Below are 14,950 nucleotides of genomic sequence, written 5' to 3'. Positions count from 1 at the left end.
GTGGCCTTGTCCTCCATGACTCTGCCTAATCTTCTTTTAAAGCCCTCCAAGTTGGTGGCCATTACTGCCTCCTGTGGGAAGGCGTTCCATGAGGAAGTGCTTTCTTTTATCTGTCCCAAATTGTCCCAGATCCAGCTTCATTACTGGTTACTGAGATAATATTTGGAAATGTGGCATAGAAATTGTTCCGGGTATTGTTTACCTTCTCACAGAGGTTTGGCAGCCACTTCCATCGTCATTTATTTTCCGTATTATTGAGGTATCAAAAACACACACACACAAAGCGACCAGTAGCAGTGGCGTAGCGTGAGTTGTCAGCACCCGGGGCAAGGCAAGTAATTTGTACCCCCTAACCCGTGGATTTGCGCCCCATAATCCGTGGATTTGCGCCCCCTAACCCTAACTCCCAGATGTTGCGCCCGGTGCGGCCGGCCCCCCCTGCACCCCCCACGCTACGCCACTGACCAGTAGGACTTGGTTTCCCCCTCCGATCCTTCTTCTGTACTGCTCTAATTTCCTCTATTTTTTAATAAAAAAACGAAGAGCTTTGTTTAACCGAAGAGCCCCCTATAAACACATTTACATACAAGTTGGAATTCCACTAAGTATCACTCCGTAAGAATGTTCCCTCAATCTCAATTGGAGCTCTGTTCTTTGGGCTTGAGAGATGTCTCACATATGCAGGCAGCAGAAAGGAGGAATTTGGTGAAACAGAGGCCCGATTCACTCAAAACCGCCTGTGGGATGCGGGAACACTATAGGCGTGACTTTCTTGTTGTGTATAGGATAGACATGAAGGGCAAAGGAGCAGGCTGTAATCACAACAACTGAGTATATATATAAAAGGCATGCAAATTGTAAAGCCACAGCCTTGATACCACAGCAGTGGGAATAGCCTACCCTAGCATTTTTACTGAAGAACCAGAGCCAAAGCTTTTTTGGGGGGGAGGGGAACCCACCAACAGTGGTCTCTGGGGGCAAGGTAGAGCCAGCTGCAGGAAGCGTATCATGTTAAGATCCTGGCCTATCAAACATAGGCTCAACTCCAGTAAAGAGCTGAGTGTCTGTTCCTCGCCCCAGGCTTCTTAATTGATCTCACACACAGTAACTGCCCGTTAGCTCAATTTCAGCTGACTGCATTTTCTTCCACCCTCGCCCTTTTTAATTAAGAAAAAATAAGCATGCAGAAAAATTCCTGCGGTTCAAAAACAAACAAAAACAAAGCAAAAAGCCCAGCATGGTAACTCTTTGTATATCTTTGGATCCATTTCAACAGATATACATAATACTTCCCTTTTATAGAGTTGTTTCTAACCCATATCATTCCATTTATGATGAATGTGCAGTCGCTTGGAGAACCTTATTCTTGTGTTTCACAGTAGTGGAACAATTTAAAAATAAATGCACCAGAGGTCACAGAATTAATCGAGAGGAGCAGAAAAATAAGACAACCCCCCCCCCCGTCTATATAATATATATGCAAACTGTTTAATGTTTGTTTTCACACTAATTTAGATTACGTGTCACATAATAACTATGATTAGCTCCAAAACAAGTCAACTTCAAATCACAGGCTATGAAGTTGTCTTGTTGAAACTTACCATAGTGCTAAACCACAGCCACTGGTTCAGACAACTCCAGAAGGCATTGTTAATTAAAAAATTGAAAGAAAAGCTTCTGATTCCTCGTCCACCCTGCCCTTGGACACACAGGGGAGAAAAGAGGGGGTGTGAGCCTGGGAGGAGAATAGACCCATTCATGTAGCTCTAAGTCTGTGGTTCTTCAGATGATATAGGTCTCCAGCTCCCCTTATCCTCATCCATCATGGTAATGGTCAGGAATGATGGGAGCTGCAGTTACGCAATAGTCCTCCTGTGGCGCAATGGGTCGGTGCTCTTGGCTCTTAGCCAAAAGGTTGGTGGTTTGAGCCCATCCAGGGCCGGCTGTGGACAAGATTCTTGCATTACAGGGGATTGGACTAGATTACTCTTAGGGTCCCTTCCAACTCTGTGATTCTGTGATCTGGAAGGTCATGGAATCCCCACCTTTGACCATGCAGATGTTGTCAAACTATAAATCCCGTCATCCCTGACCCTTGGTCATATTGGCTGGGGCTTCTGGGTGTTGGAGCCAAACAACATTTGGAGGACCATAGAGTCCCCATCTCCGCCCTAAACCGTGGTTTAGCTCCAAACTCCCAGAAGCCCCAGCCGGCACTCAGGTCCTGCTTACAGGTTTCCCATCTGCTTGACCCGCATGAGAACATAAAGCTGGACTAGATAGATCTTTGGCCTGATCCAGAAGGGAGTGCTGGTTTAGCAACATGTCTAAACTGTATCTAAGTATTTACAGTAAATGTTTTGAACAGCCTGTCTTTGAAATGGTTAAGAGGAGAAACATTTGCTTTCAGTAGTCCTGTGAATTAAAGTTAAAGCAGCCTGGTCCTATTCAGGTTTACCTGAAATTAAGTGAGTGAGTTCAGAGGGGCATAATAATAATAATAATAATAATAATAATAATAATAATAATAAAAATAACAACAACAACAACAATTTTATCATTCATACCCCACCCATCTGGCTGGGTTTCCCAAGTAGCCTGCAATCCAGTTAAATCACAATGTTTTAGGTGAATAAATCAGAAAAGCCGGTGAGTGGGGGGAGATACAAATTCAACTCATCCACAAATACCAAAAGGCCCATACAGAAATTGACCCATCCTCTGGCACCACCTGCTGGTAGCACATGGAATCAATGTGCCTCTTGATGTGCAAATAAGAACTGCTCTGGGGATGGGGTTGGAACAGTGCCATCATGGAAAAAAAGAATTTGACACTTCATGTGTCAGCTCCCCCTCCCCAGTCCAAATGGGAACATGTCACAGCTGCTTTCAGATGTTTTCCAGTTACAGATCTATAACATGTAGTTTGGCCCCATCTTTAGCATTCAAGATCAACCATGTAAGCCTACACGTGTGTGATCCATGGTAAATTCCTCTGAGTTTAATAGGACTTATTCCCAAGTAAGATTGTTGAGTTTTTTTAAGGACTGCTGCAGCTCTAATCTTCATGATCTTTTCACAGTCTGATCCACAAACCAGTCAAACAGGCTTCTCGGATTTAAGCGCTGAAGTCGCAGCATTCCAGCCCTGAAAGCTTCTCCATTAACTAGTTTTTGAAGGTTGGGCTGCCCCCTCTCTAATATCACAGACGTCTCCTCCCCCTAAACAAACCACAGTTGTACACAAATTGTCAAACAGACCTTTGTCCTTTAGGGATTTCACCAAGATCAAGTTGCTCTCAGCCATCTGTCAACAGCTGTCCTATTATTTAAATCTCTGGCAGCTTTGTTAGACATTTCTCCATGATGTGTTTGAATTGTTAAACCTTTAAGTGCTGGGCTGGTTAGAAACTCTGTGGGAGAAGAAGGTTGCTCCAAATAACAGTTCCAGCAGCTTTCCCCATCATTTAGAGTGAGAGAGAAGTTTGTGAAGAATGAGTTAGGTGACCTCTCTCCACACTCCTCAATATTTACCTGCTCTGAATTGCCTCCCTCTCTTTCCATAGCAATTGAAAGCAGGTTGAGAGATCAAGTGCAACATTCAAAAGCCAGCCCAATGTCTATACAGACATTGTGTTTTGCAACACCAGTAAAAAAAGGTCTGTCTTTGAGTTGCCCCAGGCAATTCCTTGGACTTGAGCAAGGATAACCTACTCCAACCCTGATATCTTTATCCCAACGCTTTCTCTGGGTGCCCAAGCCAAATGAGGTATCTGTTTGTGAAAGGGGCATCTCAGTGGCTGTGTGACTCAACTGCAGAATGCTCTTCCCAAGCAGGGCCACATGTACCTAACTTTAATGCCTTTTTTGCCACCACGTTTTAAATGTATTTTATTTTCCAATACCTTTTTGAATTTTGTTGTAGCTCCTAATATTCCCCTGGCTCTGTGGCTTTGATTTTCTGCTCTTTGTTTTGGGTGTGCGTTTAAATATTCCTTTAAAATAAATTTTAAAAAACCTTAACTGGGAATTGCTTTAATGGTGCTTTACATTTTACTGTATTGTGCATTTTCTATTTTATGGGCTGCCCTGAGAATGCACGTAAATAAATTAATAGCACCTGCAATGTGGCCTTTAGCTATTGATATCTATGGGAAGTGCTTGCTGGCTTTTAAGTTGGAACATCCTCTGCTATGATTTGTTTTGAAAGCAAGCAGGCTCATTCATAAAATTCTGTGGATGTAATACCTGTGTTGAACCTCTTCCTTTTTGTCTTTCTTTACTTTAGGGAGAACCAGGAGCAAGAGGATCCCCGGGGCCTCCTGGTCAAAGAGGAATAGGAATACCTGGGCCCAAGGTTAGCAAGAATCTCTGCAGAGTCTAGCAGAAGGATTGGGAATATGCAGTGTGGCCCTCCAGATATTGTTTGATTACAATTCCCATCTTCCCTGACCACTGTCTGTGCTACCTGGGGCTGATGGGAGTTGGAGTCCAACAACATCTGTAGGTACCACAGGTTCTCTTCCCCTGATCTAGAAGTTCCTGCCCCTTATATATTTAAGTTAAACACGATAGCCACCTTTCTTGGAATGCTCTGCAGCTAATTTGCATTCAATATCTTAGCAGCTGCTGCTTCTTTTTTGCCTGTTTTAATCTTAACGGGTTTGTGAATGCCTTGCAAAAGAAGCACGTCTTTCTATAATGTTGCATTTTGTGGCTGAATTGTTAGATGCAGTGCACCCAGCAAAGGAATGCGGTGTTGCCTTTGTTTGGGGGGTTAGTTGCAGAAGAATGCTACTGATCCTAGGCTCTTAATAACGGGGACTGAGTGGTTCACTCCAGCCATCAGGCTCTTTTTCGCCCGAGACTTCAGGTGACTGCTGTGGATGTACATTTGCTTACCTTATGGAGCAAAGGATAAGCGCTTGCACACAGAGAATCAGCATGTCAGGGGGAAGGGTTCAGCCTATCTTCTTTCTGTGTGCGGGGAGTTGTTTTGTTTTTCAAATGTGTATCCAAAGCCTGAAATGGTATAGTCAAGGCAGCTTTGCCATTTAATTTGGCTGGCTGTTGAACGTGACCAAGGGCAGAGAGAAGGGGAAATAGGTGGGATTGTGCTATCAGTTTCCTTACTCCCTAAACACTTCCATGGCTGCCCTTACTCTGCTGGCCTCTTACTCCAGCTTTTGAATTACCTGGAGTGACCTCAATAGGAAATATTTCCAAGTTGCAACGGGGGTGAAAATTTTGAATTTCTTTGCATTTTAATGAGAAACCATTTAATCCACACTTTTTGAACCAATATGTGAACCGAAACATGGCTATCCTTTGAAATTTGTACTCCTCTGAATTTTTCAATGCCGTTTTCCAACCAACCAATGTGTGCAAGAATACATACATTACTGTATGGCATGCATAAAGAGGCATCTATTCATGAAAATGACTTACAAATGAATTATGTTAGTGGGAATTGCTTTGCAAAAGTGTATACATTAGTCAAAACTGCGTGTGAAATTTCATTGATTAGGAGAAATTGCACTAAGATGCCGATGGGTTTTCACAAGGATTTCTTTTTTAAAAAAAGAAAAAAGCCAATTGCCAAAGAACTGAAATTAAGATGGGAAAGAAGGAGAAGTTGCAAGAAACTGAAATTGATCAATTTGTCCATCCCTGTTTCTGAGTAGACATGTATAGGAATGCACTTAAGTGCCCCCAAGCAGTTACAAAGGCTTGTATATGTAATTCTTTTCACAGTTTCCAGCATTTGGAAAAGGCAGAGACGGGCACAAAACTTTACATGACACTACAATTCTGACTTCTTCCTGGAGTTGTCTTAACCTACTTCCCCCCACCCCTCTTAATCTGAGACAATTTTATTTCCCTTTTTCCCTTTTTAAAAAATTAGGGTGTTATTGGACAAAAAGGTCTGCCAGGGCCACAGGGTCCTCCTGGAGATAGTATACAAGGAATTAAGGTAAGAATGTAGGTGCTGACATAAGTTTTTTTTGCAAGTGACTCCCCCTGCCCTGTCTTCATTACACAGTTGTTTCATGGAACTATTTATGTTGCTGCTTAAGAGGGGAAAGAAACCCCAAAAACCTAAATTTTAAATGTCCACTTGGTTGACAGACAGTGGTTTCTTAACTGAGTGCCAGCCCTGTTGGAGTGAAAAGATCAGGCCTTTAAAACTCTATCTTGATCAAGGACAGAAATTTGTTCTGGAAGAACTGATGAACTGTGGATGTGCCATACCCTGGACTTTCCCCTTCCATGGAAGTGAAATAATTGAGTAAATACTGTTTGCTCTAACAAATTAAAAGGCTGCCATGTTGTGTCAGGGTGTCCCAGCAGTGACATATCTTTTAAACTAGAATTTCAGTTTTGGCCTTTAGAATCTGATGACTTCACACAGAGAGAGAGACATACACCTGCTGTCATCCAGACTAGGCAATTACTTATACCAAAGCTATAAATATCTGAAAAAATGTTGAGCTGGGAGATAACAGAAATCACTGGGTTAAAGTTGACTGAAAGTGCAGAGTTGCCATTATTATCAATTTACAATGGGGTGCAAGGTTCGCAGGCTATGAAGGACTTGCTCACAGATTTATTGACAGCTGCATGAATTATGATAGCTAGGAAAGTGGAAGGGGCAAGGAGAATATAAAATGGAGGAATGGTATAAAGAGGTGTAGCTATTAATGATAAATTGAGATGTGCCATTAAGGTAAGATGGGGAATATGTAGGAGAAATGATTTCGAGGAGATACGGAAGGTGTTTGTAGAATTTGTAAAACAGAAAGGGGTCAAACCATTGCAAGAGGTGTTGAAATTTTAGGAGGTTGGATAGTTACAATGGAATGGTCTCGGTGGTGGGGTGCACATTTTTATTCTTATTTATTTATGATTATTACTTTGTCAAAATAAAACAAAAACTAAACAAATGTTGAGCTGGATCCTTCCCACAAGATTCTGACTTAGAGCAATGCATTTTAAAAACACTTTCCCATTTACATGAACCTCAGTGAGGGCACAGAACACGGCTTGTGAGGGGCATGGCTGGGAAGGGGGTGTGGCCTGGAGGAGAGTCCCAAATGTTGAATGAATGGAGAATCCGGTAGGGACTCCTCTGGGGCAATTCAAAATTTAGAAAGCAAGTGTGTTGTCACCTACAAAAATGTCATCACTCCTTATATGGCCACAGAGATGTCAGGAATGTGACATTTCTTGCGTATGTAAAGCTCCAGGTCTTACGGTTTGGACGGCTAAGAGTAGTGGTTCCAAATATTTTTGGGGACCACTGTTCCCTTGGCTCCATAAACTCATCCCCGGTGCTCCTTGCCCTATAAAAAAAGCATTATTCAGAATAGTGGTTGAATCATGATGCACTAAGAAAAGTGATTAGTAAAGGTAAAGGGACCCCTGACCATTAGGTCCAGTCGTGACCAACTCTGGGGTTGCGGCGCTCATCTCGCTTTATTGGCCGAGGGAGCTGGCGTACAGCTTCCGGGTCATGTGGCCAGCATGACTAAGCCGCTTCTGGCGAACCAGAGGAAACGCCGTTTATCTTCCCGCCGGAGTGGTACCTATTTATCTACTTGCACTTTGACGTGCTTTCGAACTGCTAGCTTGGCAGGAGCAGGGGCTGAGCAACGGGAGCTCACCCCGTCGCGGGGATTCGAACTGCCAACCTTCTGATCAGCAAGTCCTAGGCCCTGTGGTTTAACCCACAGCGCCACCCGCGTCAAGAAAGGTGATTACACAGCAGCATTAAAAGCTGTAACCATTAGTTGCACATTTATTCAAAATCCAATGTAGCTTGAGTCAACAAAATTGATAAACTTGATACAGCAATGCCAGCTTTTCAAAGCCTGATAGTCATTGACACCTCCAGTGGCTGCTCAGGTTTGGAAACTACTGGCTTAGAGCCATAGAGTAGAAAACTGTTTCCCATCATGTGAAGCTGTCTCACAAGAGGAGCATCTGTGTATTAGGTCTCTGGGTCATGTAAGTAAACCCTGTGGCTGAGAAATATTGGTGGCTGCTTAAGCTGAGCAGCTGAGCCCTGGGGATGCTTTTGGGCCACATTTAACATAACTGTTCCATATGGAAGTGACAGGAAAGCTGCTCTGCTCAAAGGGATAAGATGGCTGGGCTAAACATCTGTCAGTGGATTTCCTGCATGCTTGTTTCCTGTATGTTTAATAAATGTCCATATGGGTATAGCCAAATGCAATCCTTGCAGACAGTTCTGCATTCAAACAGAAAACGACCTAAATAACCAAGGGAACAGTACTTTGCTTGCAGCTGCTAAATGTTACGGTCTTTTTACAAAGGCTATTTCTAAGCAAATCTCTATGTTGTTTGTAGGGAGACCGGGGTGTTCAAGGCTTACCAGGACAAAAAGGCTCTGTGGGGGTTGGACTACCCGGGTCTAAGGTAAGAGAGTTGCCCATCTATCTCTTTTCTTAAAAATCTGTTTTAATTAAAAGTTTTCAACATAAAATACGATAAAAAGCAAACTAATTTAGAAAGGAAAAAGAGGGGAAACAACCAAGATTAAAGAAATAAAGGAATAAAGAAAAGGAGAAAGAAGGGGGGGGGGGAGAGGAATTGGAAATTAAAAAGCCTTCTATCCATAGGAGCCAAGGCTCCTTCGGACCCCCCAATAAAATATTTAAGGGGGCTGCCCCCCCAAGTTGAGGGGCATTACCATTCAAATGGTGTCTGTGTGCTGTATCATGTGACCAATTATGTAGGGCCAGGCTTATAGCCATGTTGTATCTTATTATTAGGGGGATTCTGGAGAGAAAGGAGACCAGGGAAAGAGAGGTAACAAAGGAGAGATTGGAGAACCTGGACCTGCAGGACCAAGGGTAACACTTAAAAAACCACAACTACTTTATTTATTTTTTTACAACAGAAGATAGTGCACTTAATAATTTATATCATACAATCTTTCAGGGATTTTCAGGACTCAAAGGCGAACCTGGTCTTACTGTAAGTATATCCTGATGTGTTTTATCATAAAAATGTGACTGTTGGTAAAAGCTGCAGCTTGGCACTTTTTATGATCAGAGATGGGGAATCAGTGGCTCACCAGATGTTGTTGGATTACAACTAGGAATGAATCAGTCTTTTCCAGGTCCTGCTTGTGGACTTACTATAAGCTTCTGGTTGGCCGATATGAGAACAATATGCTGGACCAGATGGGCCACCAGCCAGATTCAGCAGGGCTTTTTGTATCTTTTATGTTGCCTCAAATAAAAATGACATTTCTGTCACAGATTAAGTATCATTTAACTACGTATTTTGTTGGAAAATGTGTTCCAGCCTGTTCTGAGCCATGTACACAGTGCTGTTTCTAATCTGCTACAGTTCAGCTTTTGGGGGAAACCATGTTGTTTGTCTTGCCATGGCAGACAGAATTTTATGCAGTCAATTACATATTTTAGCATTATGCCATACCATTAATTTCAATGCAAAGGCCATTCATTTCAACGCAAAGAACACAAAATACAAATGGCGGCGGGGGCGGGGGGAGGACAACGATACACATTCTCAATTAAATATTGTTTGTGGACTGTTGTGAAAACAGCAGAAAACACGGATTGCATTTGCTGCACTAATTTCCATTTTGGACATGAGAGAATTGAGCGAACTTTGGCAATTTCCACTCCCATGCAAGTAGACATGATTCTTTCCCCCTTTTAGACATGTTCAGAGAACCATCTGAATATCACTGTAACAATATTTTTTAGTGTTTCAAAACATCCAGTCACTTGCTTTATGCAAAGCAAGCATCCAATTTTCCATTAGAAAACAAAACAAAAACAATTAGGCAATGATGCATAACTGATTTCCAAATCTGAAATCACAACTGAACTGGCTCCTCTCTTTCAGAAAGAAGATGTAATCAAACTCATAATGGAGATATGTGGTAAGATCTACCTGAAGGAATGAAACCATTTCATCGTATTAGTTGTTTTCCCTAAAAGAATTCAGAATTGACCTTAGAAGTGTGTATATTTATTGGGTAAGGTTGAAAGAACCATGAATGGAAGGAAAATAGCTGAGAGTGGTGTTTCACAAGTGCTGGCCCATGTCTCTGCAGTGTTAAACAGTTGCACCCTGGAAGTCGAATGGAATCTGTTCTGGCAGTCCGTTCTACTTCCAAAGCATTCGAAAACCAAAGTGCAGCTTCTGATTGGCTGCAGGAAGGTCCTTAACCGTCCAGAGGTCCTTTACCTGTTTTTTACCTTTACTGTCTTGCTGCATCTCTACTTCTGTGTGAGGTGAGGAGCACTATACCAATGAAAAGAAAAAAAATCACATGTATGAAGCCACCCTTAGTGGAACAGTTATTCGAAATAGCATGAATGTGCAGTGTTCACCAGTGCTGGGAACAAAAGACTCACATCCACAGAAAACAGGTGGCGTTGTCCACTGTCTTTCCCAATTTTCAACAGTATGTACACACTTATTCCAAGATGTATCTGAAGTTGCTGTCACAAGGGAATGTAGGGAAGCCTTTCTCATGCACACGGACAGAGGAAGCACCTTGTGTGCACATCAGAACATTTATTTATTTTTTGGACCCCAGTCTGCAACTCTTGGGGAATTATTTAAAATCTACATAGCAGATAAGGTAAAGGTAAAGGGACCCCTGACCATTAGGTCCAGTCGTGGCCGACTCTGGGGTTGCAGCACTCATCTCACTTTACTGGCCATGGGAGCCGGCGTACAGCTTCCAGGTCATGTGGCCAGCATGACTAAGCCGCTTCTGGCAAACCAGAGCAGAACACGGAAACACCATTAACCTTCCCGCTGGAGTGGTACCTATTTATCTACTTGCACTTTGACGTGCTTTCGAACTGCTAGGTGGGCAGGAGCAGGGACCGAGCAACAGGAGCTCACCCCGTCACGGGGATTCGAACTGCCAACCTTCTGACCGTGGTTTAACCCACAGCGCCACCTGTGTCCCTACATAGCAGATAGCTGACTTAATTCTAACCCCATCTCATCCCTTTTTTTAACAGGCTGCGGTGTTAAGTGCAAAGAAAACCCTCTGGAGCTCGTGTTTGTGATTGACAGTTCGGAAAGCGTCGGGCCCGAGAACTTTGACCGGATCAAACGGTTTGTGAAAACGGTGATTGACGCTGTCACCGTCAACCAAGCTACGGCTCGCGTCGGCATCATCAACTTCAGCCACAAAGTCGAGCTGGTGTCCACTTTGCAGCAGTTCCCCAACAAGGACAGCTTGAAAAGTGCCGTCGATGCCATGCAGTACCTGGGAGAAGGCACATTCACTGCCACAGCTCTCAGCAACGCCATTGATGTGTTCCAGGCCGCCCGGCCAGGGGTGAGGAAGGTGGCTATTGTGATAACGGACGGGCAAGCAGATCGCCGCGATCAGAATTCGCTGGAGGTGGTTGTGAAGAACGCCCACGCTCTCAACATTGAAATCTTTGTCATTGGGGTGGTTCAGAAGAGCGATCCCAATTTTGAAAGTTTCCGGAAAGATCTGGACCTCATTGCTTCAGACCCAGACCTAGAGCACGTCTACCAGATAGATGATTTCATGACCCTGCAAGGTAAGAGGGAGCAACCTCTCTGGAATGTTATTTGCTGGAATATTAGCAATGCATATTGGTATTATAAATGTTAGTTGCTATAGATAGCAGCGGGAGCTTTTGCATGATGATAAAGTATAATAAGGAACATCAGCAATGCTTGTTTTTAGTGTGTGTATATATTCAGAATACCTATATAGCTATGGAAACATTTCATCCTGGTATGTTGCTAACTGTTGCATTTGCTGACTTCCTTGTTTTAATGTTTGCATGCAAAATTGTTTTAATCAAGATGATAAGGATAAGGCATCATTCCTTAAAACGTCCCTAAAGAGGGCTGCCTTCAGATGTCTTCTAAAAACCAGATAGTTGTTTATTTCCCTGACATCTGAAGGGAGGGGGTTCCACAGGGAGGGCGCCACTACCAAGAAGGCCCTCTGTGAATGGTGAAGGGAATTGTAGTTCTGGGAGAGAGAAACTTCCGTTCCCTTGATTCTTTGGGGGATGGCATGTGTTTTAAAAGTTTTTAAAGTATGGGGTGTACAAAGCTCTAGCCCAGGCATAGGCAAACTCAGCCCTCCAGATGTTTTGGGACTACAACTCCCATCATCCCTGACCACTGGTCCTGTTAGCTAGGGATGGTGGGAGTTGTAGTCCCAAAAATCTGGAGGGCCGAGTTTGCCTATGCCTGCTCTAGTCTGTCTGCTCTTCCCCCACATCCCAGGTTTTCTCCTCAGCTGAGCTCTACTTCTCAGTTAGCTCAGCTATTTAAAAAGTAGTAGTGTGATATTGCAGAGAGGTGGCAAGCCCTCTTCACTTCTTTATAAAGATTAGATTCTTATCCTGCCTGCTAGGGTGTGTTGGAGATAAGCAGTGTCCAGTGCACAGCGGAATGATGAAAAGTACGTGCCAACATGCTCTATATTACTTTATTTACACTTCAAAGCTGGTAATTTACAGAAAAACATCTTCCCTCTGCCGGAGCAGAGAAAGGCATCCTCTCTCCTCTAAAGCACGGAGAGAATCACCTACACTGAACTGCAAAGAACAGTGAAAAAAACAGGAAACCAGTGTACGTCACATCCAGTCTCCTTTCCCGTGAGAAAACCCAACAGCACTTGACTGTGGAATGTAAACATTGTCTTGTGACAAGCACTTCGCTGCTCAGTGAAGGAAGCAGAAACCAACATCCTCCCCCTTTCTGTGAACATCACTGGGCAGCGTGTTCGTACAATATTAGTACAAACCCAACTTCTGCACATAGGTACAGTGTTGATCCCTTGATACAATCTTGGACAATACATCAGCAGGAATTTCATTACCTGGCATATAGGACACCGTTACGAGTCCCTTTTGAATACGTTCCCTAGCATGTTGCAACTTTAATTGCAAGTGCTTCGTGCTTTGCTTACAACCTTCAGAATTCAGCAAAGCCAAACATGCTTTGTTGTCCTGGTAAACCTGGATTGGACATTTGACAGGAATTTTTATGTCTTTGCACAATTGTAACAACCATTCACAATCCTTAAGTGAATAAGACAGTGCATTCAGTTCAGCTTCACAAGTACTTAAGCTAACTGTTGTTTGCTTCTTGCATGACCAATCAAATAGACCCTGATTGTACTTATAGCAAACTCCAGACGTACTTTTCCTGTCTGTAGTGTCACTTCCAAAACTTGCATCTGCAAATATCTCAAGACCACCAGACTTCTGATTGTTAAATCTCAGTCTGTAATGCATAGTGCCTTTCAAATACCGCGCTATGCGTTTCAGAGCTTTCCAATCCTTAACAGTAGGATTGTTGACTTGTCTGCTTAGCAAATTACAGCTAACAGCAATGTCAGGTCTTGAACATCTGGCAATGAAGTTTAGCTTGCCTAGCACACTTCTGTACAGTGTAGTGTCAGAAAATGCTTCTCCAGTGTCATCTACCTGATAACCTGTTGTCATCGGTGTGTCTACAGGGTTAGCATCCATCAGGTTTAGTTTGCTTAACACATCAGCAATTTTACGTGACTGGTGTACTAGAATGTTACCATCTTGATCTCTCTCTATTTCCAGAGATAGGTAGTTGTTTACCTCACCAAGATCTTTCATGTCAAAGTGCTCTTTCAATTGAGCTAGGGCATTATTGTACATTGTGACATCCTTCCAAAAGAATAAAAGATCATCAACATAAAACAAACAATACAGTTTCTTTTGCCCCTCCTCTTTGACAAATACACATGGATCAGCTTTCCCTTGCTTAAAACCTAGAGAAAACAATACTTCAGTGAGTTTTGTGTGCCAACACCGTGCACTTTGTTTGAGACCATAAAGGGACTTCTTCAGAGCACAAACAAATCCCTGTTTTACCTGTACGCCATCAGGTGGAAGCATATAAAGTGATTCATCTAGAGATCCGTACAGAAAAGCTGTATTCACATCATGGTGACTAATGTGTAGATTCTCTTCTGCAGCTAGCTTGAGCATAAGCCTAATGCTCTCATACCTCACGGTGGGTGAGTAGGTCTCGTGATAGTCTTCACCTGGTACCTGTGCAAAACCTCTGGCTACCAATCTGGCTTTGTGTCTGACTATCTTGCCATTTTGATCAGTCTTCGCTTTGAAGACCCATTTGCTTCCAAGCAGTTTCATTCCTGGAACTACTGGAACAAGGTCCCATGTTTTGTTCCTTTCCAAGGAATCAAGCTCAGCCTTCATGGCATTTAACCATGGCTCAGCTTCCTTTGAATCCAAATCCTGGATTTCTTGGAAACTTGAAGGTTCAAACACCTTCTTGGAGCTTTTAACAGCTGTTACTGCTATCTTAGCAAACTCATCAGCAAATCTCTTTGGAGGTCTGCCTTTTGTTGCTCTCTGTGACCTGCGAATTAGCCTTAAGTCTTCAACACTCTCCTCTTCCTTCTTAGGAGAAAAGTGACCTATTGTGAACAATGGTTCCTCCAATTCTTGATCAGAGCTTTCAGAGGGTCGCATAGAGGCTTTCGCACTCTTGAAATCCTCTGAATCACCCGATTCAGTTTCAGACTCAGAATCAGAACCTTCATCAGTGGGTGTGGGTTGTTGCGGTTGCTTTTGACTATCCTCAGTTTCATCACTGTCATCAGGATAACATTGGAAAATTCCCACATTCTCCCCCCACTTGGCATTGTACTCAACACTTCTTGTGAGCTTAATTTCCTTAGAGTCAGTCATCATTATTCTGTAAGACCCTTTCTGATAACCTAGAAAGATACCATGCAATCCACGCTTGTCTAACTTGGAGTTTTGTGGTGAGTGAACCCACATGTCAGAACCAAAAATTTTCATGTGTTTGATGTATGGCTTCTTGCCAAACATCTTCTCATAGGGGGTACAACCAATCGCTGAAGATAA

General features: G+C 43.0%; 1 protein-coding gene across 3 annotated transcripts in view; it reads left to right on the top strand.

The window, feature by feature from the left end:
- Positions 1-14,950, top strand: part of COL28A1 (collagen type XXVIII alpha 1 chain) — a 71,032-nt gene that overhangs the window by 49,227 nt on the left and 6,855 nt on the right. For all 3 annotated transcript variants that reach the window (XM_083705228.1, XM_083705229.1, XM_083705230.1), the window contains exons 26-32: positions 4,288-4,356; positions 5,905-5,973; positions 8,370-8,438; positions 8,795-8,875; positions 8,964-8,999; positions 9,903-9,939; positions 11,039-11,593. In XM_083705228.1, coding sequence (XP_083561354.1) covers positions 4,288-4,356; positions 5,905-5,973; positions 8,370-8,438; positions 8,795-8,875; positions 8,964-8,999; positions 9,903-9,939; positions 11,039-11,593 — 916 coding nt within the window. The remainder of the gene's footprint in view (positions 1-4,287; positions 4,357-5,904; positions 5,974-8,369; positions 8,439-8,794; positions 8,876-8,963; positions 9,000-9,902; positions 9,940-11,038; positions 11,594-14,950) is intronic.

The sequence above is a fragment of the Podarcis gaigeae genome, assembly GCF_964106915.1.
Source record: "Podarcis gaigeae genome assembly, chromosome: 12".
Classification (NCBI taxonomy): domain Eukaryota; kingdom Metazoa; phylum Chordata; class Lepidosauria; order Squamata; family Lacertidae; genus Podarcis; species Podarcis gaigeae.
Note: the sequence above shows the minus strand (reverse complement) of the source record. Positions and strands in the feature narration are given on the sequence as shown.